Genomic DNA, 16,931 nt, shown 5'->3' on the forward strand with positions numbered 1-16,931 from the left:
ATCTGCTGGCCATTCTCCAAGCCAGTGCTTACTATGAATGATAGAAAGTTGAGGTAGATTATACAAACTCACCCCTTGCCATTTGCAACAACATGGATGGACTTGGAGGGTATTGTGCTAAGTGAAGTAAGTCAGAAAAAGACAAATGCTGTATGATATCCTTTATATGTGGAATCTAAAAAATAAGACAAGCTAGTAAATATAACAAAAAAGAAACAGACTCACAGATATAAAGCACAAAACTAGTGGTTACCAGTGGGAAGAGGGAAGGGGGAGGGGCAATCCGAAGGTAGGGGATTAAGAGTTACAAACTATTATGTATAAAATAAACTAAAAAGATATATTGTACAACACAGGGAATATAGCCAATTTTTAATAATAGCTATAAATGGAGTATAACATTTAAAAATTGTGAATCACAATACTGTACACCTATACCTTAAGTAATACTATGCATCAACTATACTTCATTTAAAAAAATAATAATGATAGAAGGTCCTTTCTTCTCAACCTAAACACAAAAAAGTGCCGGTTTGTTCTTTCTAAAAGCAATTTAAGGTCATCATTTCAACGCAATACATCACAGCAGATGAACACACGCACGCATGCACACCCCCTCCCCACCCCCACCATCTCACTGCCCTTCAGGGGCCTTTCCACTAGTTCATCACTAAAATGGTTTCCCCTATATGACCTCCATATAATTTTGCTAGTTTAGCATCAAAGCTCTGAATTCTGGTCTTAAGTCTGACTTGAGCTCACCTGAGGTTATGTATCTGATTTCTGGCTCTCAGAACCCTCACCTCCTCAACAGGCTGAATCAGACCAGGCTGCTTCTCAAGTCTTCTTCAGTGCTATCATTCTATACTGTCACAACTCGGGCTTCAGGGCAACCTCAGGGACAAAAAAAACACCTGTGTGGCTATGATACAGATGTTTCATAAATAAGAGGCATTATCTTTAGAAGTATTATCTTTAGAATGAACTATTGATAAAGGCTACAGCATGGATGAATTTCAAATGTGTTATGCCACGTGAAAGAAGCCAGATGCAAAAGGCTATATGCTGTATACTTTTATTTCTATGACATTCTGGAAAAGGCAAAACTATCAGCATGGGGAGCAAACTGGTGGCTGCCAGGGATTGGGGGCTGAGAAGAAGGGCTGACTACAGAGAGGGCAGCACAAGGGAGGTTTTGAGGTGACACAGGTGCCCTGTATCATGACTGTGAAGGTAGTTATACAGCTCTATGCTTTTGTCAAAGCCCACAGAACTGTAACACCAAGAGTGAATTTTACTGTATGTAATTGAAAAATCAATTTTAAGTAATCCTTACAAAGTAATTCCATTTTCTTTCCAACCTCTTTGAAAGAGTTGATGGGTCCAACATTTAAATTCTGATTTTTAATATAAAATAATAATTACCTGTGCACCAGTAGTAATGGGCACCTTGTGCATTCAACAATATTCCTTTGAACACCTACTACTATGTTGAGAAGAACTGAGATGGAAAGTCAGCTCATCCTCATTCTAAAGATGGGGAAAATGAGGCAGAGAAATTGTAAGTAACTTGCCTAAGGTTAAAATGTCCTTAAGGTGAGATTCAAAGCCAGGCTTGACACAGTCCAGGCTATTAACAAACTAATTTTGCTGGTGCGTACATATACGTATATGTGTGTAAAAAATTTTTAAAAACAAAAGTAGTCATATGTTGGTGAGGGTGTGAGAAAACAGGCATTCTCATTTTCTGTACGTACATATTGTAGACAGTTTATTTCACTTAGCAAAATAATGTGAATATCTTTCCATGTCATTCCTGTTGGCTGAATTTCTATGTAGAAATATACCATCATTTATTTATTCACTCCTCCACTTTATAATATTCTCACTCTTCAGGTAAAAAATTTTTTTAAATTAAAGAACCATGCTATGAACAAGGCTGTGACTAAATCTATGCCTACGTCCTTAATTTTTTCTTAGAATGAATCCCTAGGTGAAGAATCAGTAATGAAGCAGCTTTGGTCTACTACCCCCATATTTGTCTTTCCCCCAGCTACCTGACACGTTATACCTGCCTCTATTTCTTTTCAAAGACCCTCCCCTGCAAGCTCTAATGATAAGTGTTCGTAACACAGAACGGCAGCAAAGAATATTTGCCTCTACTCCTACCTTCCCATCTGGCGACCCTTGTCGATGCCTCCAGCTGTTCACAAGTTCACAAACATTCATAATTTGGAGAAAGCCTCAGTGTATGTATGTGCTACCCTTTATAGCCTTTTATAAGTCAAAGTGCCACATGCAACCTAAAGAATTTAACTTCATATTTCACTACTAAAGAAATATTCCCACCCCAAGTCAATTAGTGCTATTCATTCGAGCATCCTATTTGCTTAGCTTTGCTTCATTCAGACTTTACTCACACAAAAAGCTGCAGAATGCAACAGAAACTTGGGAAGAACTCATCCTTGGAAGTAAGTGACTTACTTTCCATTGCACCAACAGGAATGTCTGAGGCAAATAGTAAATACAGCCCCCCAAAGAAGTACACCTGGTTCAGCTCTATCAAATATTTGGAGTATATTTTTGAAAAATCTCAAACTTGCCATGAAGGTTGTTATATGTTAGAGTTGCCTTTAGGCTATAATAACTTGTGATCTACCCCAGAGCTCAGCAAACTATAGCCCATGGGCCAAATCTGATCCACTGCCTGTTTTGTAAATAAAGCTTTATTGGAACACAACCATTCCTATTTGTTCACTCATCCTGAATCTCACCAGAACTTTGGAGAGATTCGTTTATTCGTGCCATTACATTTCAACTTTCCAACTAACACTTATTAAGCACCTACAAGGTGCCAAGCACTGTGCTTGTTGCTAGGGATAAGAAGATGAGTAAGACCCAGTGGCTTCCTCGGCTGAGCTCAGGATTTAATGGGGAAACAAACACATAATATCATACTTTAAGAAATCTCAGTTATGCAACCTGAAGTAATACAACCTGAGAAGTGTAATAAAGGTTCATTCCTAAGCATACATTTTGAAATCATGCAAATCCCCCTCAAATTATAAAAATTCATCCAACTTCCATGGTTTCTAAACTGAGCAGTCAAAGGCACAGGAAACTGTTTTCATCACAGCTACAAGCAATACCACTTTAGTGAGCCAACACCCCTTGTAAGTATCCTGTGAACTCCACTACTCTCCACTTGCCTCTGGATTTCTGTGACAGGTTTATTACTACTGAACAGTTACATTAATATGCACTTGTATCAGTTTTCTATTGCTGTGCAACAAAATACCACTAACCCAGTGGCTTAAAATGACATCCATCTATCAGCTCACAATTCTGTAGGTCAGATTTCCAGCACAGTGTGGCTGGGGTCTCTATTCAGGGTATTCTGAGGATGAAATCGGGGTGTTGGCCAGAATGAATATTTGTCTGGAGGCTCTAGAGGGAAGAAAAACACTTCCAATCTTATTCTTGTTATTGGCAAAATTCAGTTTCCTGTGGTCTTAGGACTGAGGTACTTGCTTCCTGGCTGTTGTCACTGGGAGTCACTTTCAGCTCCAGGGGTTGTCGCATTCCATGCCATGTGGTCCCCTCCATCTTCAAATCAACAGTGGAGAACTTCTCATGCAGTGAATCCCTCTCCTATTTTGAATCAGTGACTTCCCTGACTCTGACCTTAGAATCCATGTTTAAAGGGCTCATATGATTAGGTCAAGCTTACCCAGATAATCTCTCTTTCTTAAAGTCATCTATGCCATATAACATAATCTATGTTAAATCCATCATATTCACAGTCCTGGGCATTATTCAAAGAATATATACCAGAGAGATGGGAAACCTTGGGGGCCATCTTAGAATTCTACCTACCATAGCACTTTTGTTAAAATTATAAATTACTTTTATAAACTAATTATATTATCCAAGGGCCGAGTACATGTTGGTGCTATTTTTTTCTTTTTTTAGATAAATTGATCAGATTTTCTTTAAATTAATTAATTAATTTATTTTTGGCTGCCTTGGGTCTTCATTGCTGTGTGCGGACTTTCTCTAGTTGCAGCGAGCAGGGGCTACTCTTCGTTGCTGTGCGTGGGCTTCTCATCGCAGTGGCTTCTCTTGTTGCGGAGCACAAGCTCTAGGCACACAGGCTTCAGTAGTTGTGGCATGTGGACTCAGTAGTTGTGGCGTGCAGGCTTAGTAGCTGTGGCTTGAGGGCTCTAGAGTGCAGGCTCAGTAGTTGTGGCGTACAGGCTTAGTTGATCCACGGCATGTGGGATATTCCCAGACAAGGGCTCAAACCTGTGTCCCCTGCATTGGCAAGTGATTCTTAACCACTGCGCCACCAGGGAGGTCCCCATGTCGGTGCTACTGCTGGTTCTCAGAAACCAGCAATCATAAAAGTATGTAAGTGTGATATAATGCTATGCTGAAGACCCCAAACTGCCATATACCCTGTGCCATTAGTTTAGAATTCAACTTCTGGGAAAACAGTCTGTTTAAAGCAGTTATATCTTTTAGTTTGCAAAAGGTATAGTATAGGGCTTCCCTGGTGGCGCAGTGGTTGAGAGTCTGCCTGCTGATGCAGGGAACACGGGTTCGTGCCCCGGTCCGGGAAGATCCCACATGCCGCGGAGCGGCTGGGCCCGTGAGCCATGGCCTCTGAGCCTGCGCGTCCGGAGCCTGTGTTCTGCAACGGGAGAGGCCACAACAATGAGAGGTCCACGTACCACAAAAAAACAAAACAAAACAAAACAAAAAGGTATAGTATAATCAAGTAAGGAAAAAGGGGAAAAAATGGCAACAAGACTGCAATATCAGAACAATATTAAGGTGCCCCTTTCCCACAATAACTGTGGAGTTATGTGCCCCAAGAATGCATCACTTCTAATTTACATTTAGCCTTATGGGAAACTTAAGACACATAAAAGTTTTGAATTATGGACTTCTCTGTACAATATAACATGATAAATGCTAATATAGATATGTGTAAACTCTTCACAGCAAGGTAGAATCCATTGTCAAACACAGGATAAGTAAAAAAGACAGACAGAAAATTTTCCTTCCCACATACCTAAGGTTGATTTAAATTAAATGGCTTGGGGAGTATGTGGGAGGAAAAATGGAACCAGCTCCGGACTGAAATCTGTAAAAGCTCAAACACCTCTAATTCCATACCACAAAACAACAACAGCTGGCAGCTGAGACTGACAGATGTGTCAAGATGCCTGTACCCATTAGGGTAGCAGCCACAGTCAGGGCACTCTGGGCATTTTTATTTTAAATCTTCAGGGGTTTTGCAGGTAATTACAAACAAACTTTTAAAAAATCCATCATGCTGAAATTGAGTACAGAATATAAGGTCTTAACCCAGAAGCAAATATTTATTTAAAAGAGAATTTGCCTCCCCTGGCTCAGGATCAGTTCTCTCATTGAATAAGCAGCAGTTCTCAGTACCATCTGGCTCTGAACTGCATTTTGAAATAACACAGATAATCACTATTGCCACTAGCAAGTCATAAGGGATTGGAAGAGAACATTCATAATATGGAAGTCAAAATGACTCTCAAAGTTAATTATAAAATATATTTGATTTCTAGGAGACACAAAGAATAGAAAAACTTCTCTGAAATTTGTTTCCTAAATGAGGTAGGGGAGTGTGGTCCATCTATATTAAATTACTTCTAATTCCACCAAATGCACTGTGCTGCCCCTTCCAGCCAAACCTTTGCAAATACTATTCTTGCCACTTTGACTGGACAACACTTCCTACTCCCTCAGATCCCAGTTTAGTCATCAACTTTTCCAGAAGTCCTCCTTGACCATCCTATTCCCCACAATAGGTGAGGTGGCCCTCCTACATGAACCATGTACCTGGCTGGCATAGCACATATCACACTTTGCCCTGCAATTGCCCGCTCAGTGGTCTTTTCCATGAGTGTGAGCTCTCAAAGGACAGAAACTATACCTTCTCCAACAGCCTCTGTATCCCCGAGTGCCTGCAGAGCATCCAGACCATTACAGATGCTGAATACGTATTGCTGGATGACTGAATGGCAGGAAGGAAGGGAAGGCAAACTGGCCAGAATAGGGCAGTGATGTCCCAGGCCTCAGCTATCACAGGGGAATGGAGAGAAGAAAAAGGAAAAGTGTAATCAGAGCCCAGGTTCTGTCACTAATTAGTTCTTTGACCCTAAACAAGCCACTTCATCTCTGGAACCTCTGTGTCCTGAGTGGAAAAATAAAAAGGTTGGACTAGGAGGGTTCATCAAGTCTCTTTCAGATTTATGCTCTCTCATATCTTTGTCTTCCGGACTGCCCATGCTTTATCAGCATACCCATTTTAACATGTCTTTTAAAGCCAAATAATATTCAGTTGGGTTCAATAGAGTGAGGGGGTAGAAAGATGCAGCTAATTGAGTACAGTGCCTATAGATGCTGACTGAATGCATGAATAACTGAGCAGGCTTCCTAAATCCCTTTAATTGCTCCATCAGAAGGTAAATTTTTTAGCTTTGGTTCTTTTGATAATTAAATGTCATTTCATCAATGTCATCTCTAAGAGAAAAGGCAACCTCAAATCCCTTAGGAAAAAAGCAATTACACAATGGAGGAGGCTGGTGAATTCATTGCTTATCAAAGAAGCTAAGGTTTACCAAGGAAGCCACAATCTCTACTCAAGAGACACAAAGTGACCTTCGAAATATCACTTCATTGGGGCAAAATGATCAATAGGATCAACTGGTTAAAATCAAGCTGTTTCTTCCCTAGGCCATTGCTAACATTGGGCAAATAATTCCAGATAAGAGTAGCATCCATGCATGCTTGATTGTTTGTCCTGTGAAATTTAATGTGCCACCTAGGACCCGTGACACCAACCACATGCCATAATAAAGACACAATGTATTAAATGATGCCAGAGTAAAGATGCTTTTGCTTAGACCCAATGACATACTGCTACCCTACAAACATAGAATACATACAGAGAATTTATTATACTATAATAAGTTAGCTTTTTCCTATATTTTCTACTGAAGAAGGCAGTTTCAAAAGAAAACGGGCAAACCACAAACGCTAACCTAGACGATACTATTTTTAGTTGCAAATATTTAAGCAACGTAGGTTAACCTAGGATCAGTCAACATGAGCAAATGATGTTACCTTATCCCAAATGACTAGACAAAATATATGAAAAATGCATTAAATGTGAATATAGAAATCGTATTTTCAGCCCAAATGGCTGCTAAAATAAAGTTCATTTTTTGTCAGAAAAAAAAATAGTCTTAAAGGTATTTTCCAGATGACTGAAATGCTGGCATTTAGCTAAAGAAATTTAAACTGGGTCATAACTGATAGGTGACTCATCTCTATTCTAAATCAGATGTTTTATTTCTACCATATATTCCCTATACTGAAGTTTGACCACCACCCCTCTCCAAATTAGTTGATTTGATCAGTATGGTCAGATCAGTTTAAATAATTCTAAAAATTTTAATACTTCAAGAGTGCTATATACTCTTTATAGATTAATATATGTGAAAATTATGAAAGAGAAAGTAATATTAACAGTTCAATCATACACACACCCACCCACCCACCCAAGATGTTTACCTCTGTAAACTGCCTATAATCATGCCAGAAAAAAGGTGTAGCTAAAAATGTTACAGAGAAATGTCTGTTATACTATGTAAAAATCACTTTAAGGAATACTATCTCAAGGCAGGAAGCAGGGAGATCCAAGATGAGAAGGGTGGTCCATACACAGGAAGAAAAGGACCCCAAAAGACCAGGGTTAGGTCTGGATAGTAATTTGCTTTGGCAGAGGCCAAGGGGCTGTCTCTTGTGCATTGCAGGATGTTTAGCAGCACCCCTGGACTCTACCCACCAGACCCTTGCAGCAATCCTCCAGCTGTGGCAACGAAAACTACCTCCAGACATTGCCAACTGTTCCTCGGGAGGTTGGGGCTTGTAAGTGTACCCCAGTTGAGAACCACTGCCTTAGATTCACAGCCACCTCGGTTGTGGCTCCATCCCCTGAGTGCCAGCCCAGTTCCTGGCTTCAGATGTAGAGTGAGCTTGACTACACGAAGGTCTGACCTTAGGTGAACAGCTCCCTGCAAAGTGGAATGGCTTCCCAGACCACTTCCTCTCGGACTAAGGGAGGAGTCTACCGAATCCTGAGTTCATCTGCGACTAGTCCAGGAAAGATGCTCAGACGTCTCAAATCATCTTTTGAGGTCTCAGTCCTTAAAGCCAACAACCAAAACAAAATGAAACTACTAAGAGAGCAAAAATGGTGCAATCCTTTGAAAAGGAAGCTGCAAAACAATCCAATGGCTTAGAATGGTACGGGAAGAAACTCATGGAGGAAAATATAAACATAAACTGAAGGTCACCACAATCTTTCTTTTTTCTAAATACAGACTAACACAAACTTTTAAAAATCCAGATCTGATGTCATACTTTTTAATTTAACTGTTTTCCTATTTTTCATCACATTATTTAGTAGCTGCATCTCTGCCAGCTTGGTATTAAAACCAGGCATCCTTGTGTATCGACCTCAGGTAAATTGCTCAAACTACAGTTCAGCTAATCCCTAAAAGCTAATGACCCCACTTGTCTCATGAGGGAAGCAGGACCATAAACAGAAAAACACCAGAATAGTGTGGTGGTTAAGAATAGCTCTATCACCTCCCTGCCATGTGACTCTGGGCAAGTCACTCTCTAAACCACAGTCTCCCATTTTAAAAATAGCGATTATGATTGTACGTACATGCCGTTAGGTTTGTTATAAGGACTCGACCTAAGAATGCAAAGCCCTTAGCACAGTGTCTGGTATATAGTAAGGATTCAATCAATAGATTACCTTTTTGTTATGAAAATTATCATTTGCATGGTCATAATTGGAAATTACCATGGATAATCAGCAATTTCATTGTATCATTCTCATAAAATGCCATGACTCTAACAATCCAGTAAGTTAGAAGCGAGAACTGGAGGAAGAAGCATTCTCTTTGGGGAACAAAACAGTATTTTCTATAAATGCCACATTTTCTTTTTATTAAAAGGGAAAATTAAAGAAGAGTGGCTAAGCTCCCTTACTCAAGGCTTCATCCATTTTTATCTTCCCAGGGTAATGGAACAGAGGCTGGAGGTGTTAGATGCAGGTGGAGCAATAATCATTTCCTTATCTGTGCTTTATTACTCATGGGATGGTTCCATCTTGCAGCCTACACAGAACACACTGTTCTGGGAACAACAAGTGGGTCTGACATTTCACTGGGGCAAATGACTCTTCTCACAGCAAACAATATTCTTGGGCCAGGAGTGGATCTCAAAGTGATTTCTCTTCTCCCAAGTTCTCATTCATTCAGAAGTTAACTGACATAATTTATTCATCAAATGCATATTGACTGAGGACCATCACCTGCCAAGAATTTTGCAAGGAGCTGGGGGTATCTTGATGATGACGTCTGGGGTGCTCAAGAAGCTTAGCCCTGGAGGGAAGCCAACATTCATTAACGGGGTGCATAACTTCAAAGTGAGCCAAGAAATGGTTATCTACGAGTGTAAAACCTCTCCCAGCCTGCAGTGTCAGCAAAGAACTGAGTGGAAAGCTCAGATGTAAGGCTTGGAACCACATTTCCCAGATTCCTTTTAGGTAGGGTCTGGTTAGATCCTACTAATGAGAGGCATTTGTGTGAACTTTGGAGCTCTGTCCCAGGACTCTGAATCTTGACCAACAGCACGATGTAAGGGTGTGGGGCGGGGGTGCGGGGGAGGGGTGAGGGCAGCCATCAGCAGAGAAGACACTTGACCAGACACTCCGGGTTACAAGGTCAGGGCACTGTCTGCTTTCTCTTGGTCTCCTAGAGCTGTCCTGGTTCTTGATCATCCCTAATCTGGTTCTACCAGCCAGATACTGGAGCTCTGGATATTCCTGCAGTAAATTTCCTTTTGCTTAAGGTAGCCAGAATTAGCTTCTGCTCTTTGCATCCATCAAGTGGTTTGTTTCTGGTAACATGCCACTTTATACAAGTCTACCTTCCCAACCAGACTGTCAGCTTCTTGAGGACTGGAGAATGTCTTATTTCTCTTTAAACCTCCAGGGCCTACAGTAGTGACTGACTGACATGTAGGAAACACTAGTAAATGCAAAATGAATATGATTTTTCACATGTTTAAAAAATTAGGAGGTTTGCCAATAATAAATATAAAAGTCCAACTGGATATTTAACACTGAGAAAGAGCTCAATTGAGTCAGAAAGTCCTCCATACCTTACGTCAATTTTACACTCATGTGGAAATCTCTATGTTCCCTAGCCATCTTCTCAAATTTAACTTTTTAATATAAACTTCACGAAGCAATCCAGTATGCTAATAACCACATTCCTGTAGCATTCTTTCCTCTATTGTCATTCAGAATTTTCACCATCATACTTCCAAATGGGTAGAATAAAACTGCTAAAGGGGCAGGTCCATATATACCATTCCCAGGAGCCAGCTACACTCCCCTCTCCCTGCCCTTTCCAACCCACGGGGCAATCTATGAAGCTCAGTAGACAGCTAGTGAACTTGGTGTACAGAGAAATCACCATCTGTTTTTCTACCCCTAATAAATAAAATACCTCTGCTCTATAAATTCACATTGCTTGTGGGACTGAGACCTAGAATGAAAATGGAGACAGAATTTTTCTCCAATTTAATGGCTTTAAAAAAATTTTCTTGGGTAGTAAGTTTATGCTGCAAGAATCTATGAGCTACATAACAGTCTGAATTTGATCTGGTTCAAATAATGCTACCATGTTCTAAAATCCTAGGCATTATACACTTTCCAAACGTACCATGTCATCAAGGTTTTACGACATTTACTACAAAAACTCAATAGTCAGGTAGCACCTCATCAGTGGAAGCTTGAATTCAGGTATGGGAACAGAATGCTATGGCTGTAGCATGAAAACTGGGATGCTTCTCTGACTTCAGTATCATAGCCACACAGGGATGATCCACTAAACAATCTTCATACATGCACCTTTTTGACACCTACTAAAAGAATTCCATTTCTTGGAACTATGGAGTAGAGCCAGAAACATGGTGATAGGACCAAATCCATTCTCGATGACTTCTGTTTTGCTACACAAGTTCGATCAGAGATACTATGCCACCTGGGGTTCTCTGTTTATCCAATTTCACTTCCTTCCTCAAGTAACAAAATGCTTAGAGCGTTATGCCCGTGCCTGCTGCCCAGACATGTGACCTGTGCACATGGCTTATGGAGTACACAAGACTTCTGAGACCCAAGGCTCTGAAGGCAAAACTGACAGATATGAGGTGCAAGCCTAGCTTGGCCAGGTTCAACATGGCTATGGAAGGAGCATACCCAGTTCTACTGGCATCAAAACACAGTGCTGGTTGCCAAAGAGTCTACAAGAAAGAAATATTAAGTAATACTGCACCTCTGACATTGACATGAGTTTATTGTTCTTCCACGCCAACACACCCTAGTCCAAAGCTTATGCTGTCGCAGTCCAGGACTGCCCTAAATCAGCCAATTATGCTGAATGTGGTCAAAACTCTAAGGAGTCCCCAGTCCCAAAGACAGTGTTTCATTAGCCCGTCAGCTTCTGTATTATTTACACATTCTGAAGTAGTAGTTTCTGAATTGTGTGCATCACTTCTTTAGGAATTATTTCTCTTTCACACTGCAGGTATAATAGCACTCCTGCCCGATCACTATGTTGCCAGTGGTTTTATATCCTCCACCAAATGTATCGGTAAACACTCAGTGAAAAAAAAAAACAAAACTTGAAGCTAAACAACCTCTCCAAATATACATGAAATATTCCCAAATCCATTATCAGCATGGCTTAAATAAGTGGGATCATGATCCTGTTGCCCAAAGGAGCCATAATACACAACTGGCTTTGTTCTAGAATTCCCAAACTGATTCCCAAACCTTTGAATCTGGCTGTGGCGGAAAGTTTAACATTTTGCAAAATACTCACATCAGCAAAAGTGGCCAACTGTCACTTCTGCATTGAAAGGACTTCCCAGGGACTTGCCTGGTGGTGCAGTGGATAAGACTCTGTGCTCCCAATGCAGGGGGCCCGGGTTTAATCCCTGGTCAGGGAACTAGATCCCACATGCATACCACAACTAAGAGTTTGCATGCCACAACTAAGGAGCCCATGTGTCGCAATTAAGGAGCCCTGAAGCCACAACTAAGGAGCCTGCCTGCTGCAACTAAGACCTGGTGCAACCAAATAAATAAATAAATATTTTTTTTTAAAAAAAGAAAAAAGATAAAAAGAAAGTGCCTTCCCAAAATCTTTACTGAGAAAATTGTTGCCATTTATTCCTCAAGAATGAAGGAGCTTAGACTGGATAAACAAAAAGGTCCTACTGTATGGCACAATCTCCTGCGATAAACCATAATGGAAAAGAATATTTAGAAAAAAGAATGTCTCTATGTGTATAACTGAGTCACTTTGCTGTACAGCAGAGATTGGCACAACACTATAAATCAACTGTACTTCAATTAAAAAAAAAAAAAAAAAAGAACGAGAGAGCTTAGTCTCAACTCCTGGTTGTGCAATTGTGATGTTCTTACTTGATTTGCTCTCGCACTTGGTGTCATCATAAACTTGAGGGCCAAAGAAAAAGGAGGCCTATTCTCTTAATTTGCAATAATCATTTTATTCTATACTCCCAAAGACATAAACTTGTATCTAGGTTGTATGACCTTGGGTAAGTCTACCATAAGCCTCAGCATCGCTGGAGTTAATAACTGTGCTTGCCTCACAGGGTAATATGGTCAAAAGTAAGTAAATAGTGAACGTAATAACCGTAGCAGAGTACCTAGCATACAGTGTTCAACATAAGTTAAGTTCAATAAATGCCAGCTTTTGATATCGTTTGCTGGTGGGGATTCTAAATGAAAAGTCTTCTTCTGAATCCTTAGTATATGCTCCACGAACTGCCACTTAGTCCCACCTGCCCTAGACAGTCCTTTGATTCAAAGCGTCCTCAGTCGTCTCTTCCCAGCCCTCTTCTAATCACCTGTATCAATTAGCTGGAGCTGTAACGGTGACCAGGGCCTTGTCTGTAAAATCTTAACAGAAATGAATTAATAATATGATCTATCAGACCACCAATATCCTGTGAGGATGGAAGCCGCTGAGGATGGGGACACGGCTTCATGGGCGTGCAACTTGTGTAGGCTCACAGGGCCCCATACTCAGAAGAGCCCCATACTCAGAAGAGCCCCATGCTTGGTTTAATGCTTTCCTTTACCATCCTGAAATTCTCAATAAAAGTCTGAGCAAGGGGTCCCACATTTTCACTTTGCACTGGGCCCCACAAATTAGGTACCTGGTTGTGACTGGAGAGGTTTGGTCAGAGTGTGATAAGAATTATATTATGTTTTAAAAGAATTACTCCAGCTTGTGTTAAGAACAGCCTGTAGTAAAGGTAAGAGTTGAAGCAGGAAAAACAGATAGGATGCTGTCAATATAAACAAGGTGAGAGGTGATGGTGGCAAATGACACCAAGAGGAGGGCCGGTTAGATTCCATTTGCCTGCAGCTGCAGCATTGGTGCCCGGCAACATGCCTGTCTATGGCAGTGTCCTGGCCAGCCAGCTCGTGCTTCCCCCCACCGGTTCCTGCCCAGCTTCCATGCTGCCTGCTTGTTAATCTGAGACCCCTGTGTTTCCCAACAGCTTCTTTTTATTAAAGGAGCAGGTGTTGGTTTCTCTTTTTGCCTACACTTTTCCTTACAGAAGGCAAGGGACCCTATGGTCCCACCAAAATTATACACAGTAGCAAATAAGAATTCTTAAAAAAAAATCTGGGTGCTGTCCCCAAATCTCATTCCCCTACAATGGAGAAAATGGACTGCTGGAAGAAGGAAAGAAAAAAGAGCCCTAACCAGGTCAAGCATCTTCTGGGTTAAGTCACTGTATTAGAACTTATTATACATTCTCTCACTGATTCCAATTAAGTAATGGGTGTAAACATTACCACTCCCGCACTAAAATCTGTATGGGTTTGACAGGATAAGAGCTACTAAAGTTTATGTAAATACAAAATGCAACTAAAATACCTTTAAGACCCACAAAACACACTGCTCAATTCTCAGTAAGGAAAAAGGAAAAATTAACTATAAATTTTAGTTTTATATCTAAATTTGTACAATTATCTCTATGTTTAAGACGGTAAATGAAAAAATAATCATCACTATTTAGTTTCCAGGTAATCAAATAGAAAATTCAACAGGTCATGCTAAAAATGACACAGTACAACCACCAGTAAGTTAAATACCAGTAAATTTAAAGTTTATACTCCATAATCTACAATTCTTCAACAATAATATCTTCTTTTCCACGTGCTCAGAAGTTTCTCTCAAATGACAAAACATGGATGTTATCAATTCTCAACCTGAAGGGCTTATGTCAGCTACTCACCTTTTTCTGAAGAACATTGATTTTCCTTTCCTTCACTTCTAACATATCCTTCATGTCTCGAATCTCTCCAGCCAGTGTCCCCTTCTCTTCTGTGAGGTCCTGCAGCTGTTTTGTTTTTTTATTGAGAAAAGATTCTTTCTCTTCTAGTCGTAATCTCAGTGCATCTACCTGAAATCAGGAAAAAGAAAAAGGGTTGTAGTTTTACAGAGAGGTCATCAGTAAACATCAGTCCTGCCCTGCGAGGAGCGTGGGGCAGCAGTATACCTTCTGAGCAGTGTTGATCAAACACTGCTCAGGGGCACCTCCAGCTGTTTTAAAGCCTACATCTACCTTAAAGTTCTGTTGCACGTGTACCCGAGCAGTGATACATTTTTTAAAATATAAGGTTTATATGAAATAAGACATTATGAAATAGTAGTATGTCTCACGTTGTAAAACCAAAGGTTGGGGAAAAAAAGCACACTAATTCTCTGTGTCTTTGAGAGCCCAGGGAGGGTACAACACATCTCATGCAGCATCCTCCAGGGATGCTCATGTTCTCCTCAGAGAATACAATGAGCCATGCCACGGATATCTGGGAGAACAAGACTGACACGTTGAGAAACACTCCTAAATTAGAAAAAGACGTGTTGCCAAGAGGAAGTAAATGCTGCTAGAAGAAAATGCTGTGGAAATGACACTCGTTCTCCAGCTTTATGAAAGACTGCTTTCCAAATACTAAAGAAAAAAAGAAAAAAGAGACACAGCATACAAAAAAATTCCTATTTCTACCTTAGCTCAAAACTTAGATTATTACAATTTCTGCTTTTCAAGTGTCGGTAATAAAATAAGGAAACATAACCTTTATTTTTTCAATGTTAACATTCCAAAGACCATGTGCAAAAAAAGTTTACATGGGTGATGTGGGGCATGGGGGTGATGGAAGACTTTAATCCTCACCTTCCATACCAAGAACTGGACAGACAGAAGCTACATCAACATTTAGGAAGTAATGATGCAAGCATTTTATTCAGAGATATCAAAATACCCAGGTATAAAGAGTTTAAACAGGTGGTCTTGAGGAAGAAGAATGGGACAGGGGTGAGCTGGGGGCTGCTGCATCTGATACCAATTCTTGTTGAACAGTTTGCTCATTACACTACCAGCAGGTACAATTTGGATGAAAGGGGAAAAAAACAAAAGTTGTTTACAAAGGACGCAAGAATGCTGTAATACGCCAAAATAAATAGATATGTAAATACTATGAGGACCCAAAGTCAAAGGCAACTGGGAACAACGGAAAGAGGACACTTAGGTTTTAGGCCAGGTTCTGCTTCCATCTTCTACCTGTGAGGATCAGGACAAATAACTCTCACTTCCCCACACCCAGGCTTCCAGACTCAGTTTCTTCATTCATAAAACAAAGTGGTAAGAACAGACTGTCTCTAAGTGCCTGACATTTTATGATTTTAAAGACAGAAATCAGTCATAGGCAGAATACATCAGGGAAGGATGATGATATTAGAGATAAAGTTATCAGAGTAGAATCTCCTTTTCCTACCCCTTTCCAAGAAAGGGGTGCCAAAGTTGTGTTTTTAAAGGTCAAAGGTGATGGGGAAGTTGGTGAGGAGGTTTTCTAGTTTCTGTCCCAGAGAGGAGGATGAAGCTGGGAGGTCCCAGCAAGGGAAGAAGCGATGACGAGTGCTTGAAGCCCAGTTTGGCCGAATGACCCAGACTGCATTATGAGAGAGGATGGACATTCTGTGCTTGCAGACGGTGTGAACTGCAGATTCTTCAGACATCTGATAGCTGTGTGTCTTCTTACATAATGGCCATAGAGGTCTGGGGCGGGTGGGTGAAGGGGATACTCATGTCCTGGGGATCTCCCCTTTTCTAAGTGAAAATTCACGCCAATTGCACTAAAGCTTAAACATCTCAGATTCTCAAGTGGCTTATCTTTGTTTAAAGTTATCTTCGTCTACCAACCTGGAGTAACATCAATACTTCTCTTTGAGCTTTCCTCTTATCTGGTGAAAAAAATATGATTTTTAGTTTATACATAAAGGATGGCATTTAGTGGGTTCCCTGGAAATTGGTGGAACATGCTGAACACTGTAGATCACAGCAGTGGTTAGAAGGGGTTACATATTCAATTGTAGAGATTTGCACACAGGCTGACCAGGATTCAGTGTATATCTGAGAAAAAACCGTGGTCCCATTAGCCCCATGTTCTACCTATCAAAGATGAATGGTCTGTATCTGGATCGAAGGAAACACCCAATATCCAAAACCATGATATAAATAAATTACAATATGGGAGGTAGTGAGTAGTGCTAGAGAGAGTTTAGAAAAAGAGACTCTCTATTGATGAATAATAAGCTTAACATTTGCAGTGCCCTCTGGCTATGTGTGATCTATCAGTGCCCTGCCCCATCTTACTGAGCCCAGAAGAGATAAACAGCAACCTTAGCCATAAGACTATTTCT

General features: G+C 40.5%; 1 protein-coding gene across 2 annotated transcripts in view; it reads right to left on the minus strand.

The window, feature by feature from the left end:
* ERC2 (ELKS/RAB6-interacting/CAST family member 2) overlaps positions 1-16,931 on the minus strand; it is a 961,347-nt gene that overhangs the window by 575,036 nt on the left and 369,380 nt on the right. For both annotated transcript variants that reach the window (XR_003796722.1, XM_029242971.1), the window contains exon 7: positions 14,467-14,634. Coding sequence is in view for 1 of the 2 variants with exons in the window: in XM_029242971.1 (XP_029098804.1) it covers positions 14,467-14,634 (168 nt within the window). In the remaining variant the exon portion in view is untranslated. The remainder of the gene's footprint in view (positions 1-14,466; positions 14,635-16,931) is intronic.

The sequence above is a fragment of the Monodon monoceros genome, unplaced genomic scaffold, assembly GCF_005190385.1.
Source record: "Monodon monoceros isolate NGI ecotype Baffin Bay Population unplaced genomic scaffold, NGI_Narwhal_1 Super_Scaffold_3, whole genome shotgun sequence".
NCBI classification, from domain to species: domain Eukaryota; kingdom Metazoa; phylum Chordata; class Mammalia; order Artiodactyla; family Monodontidae; genus Monodon; species Monodon monoceros.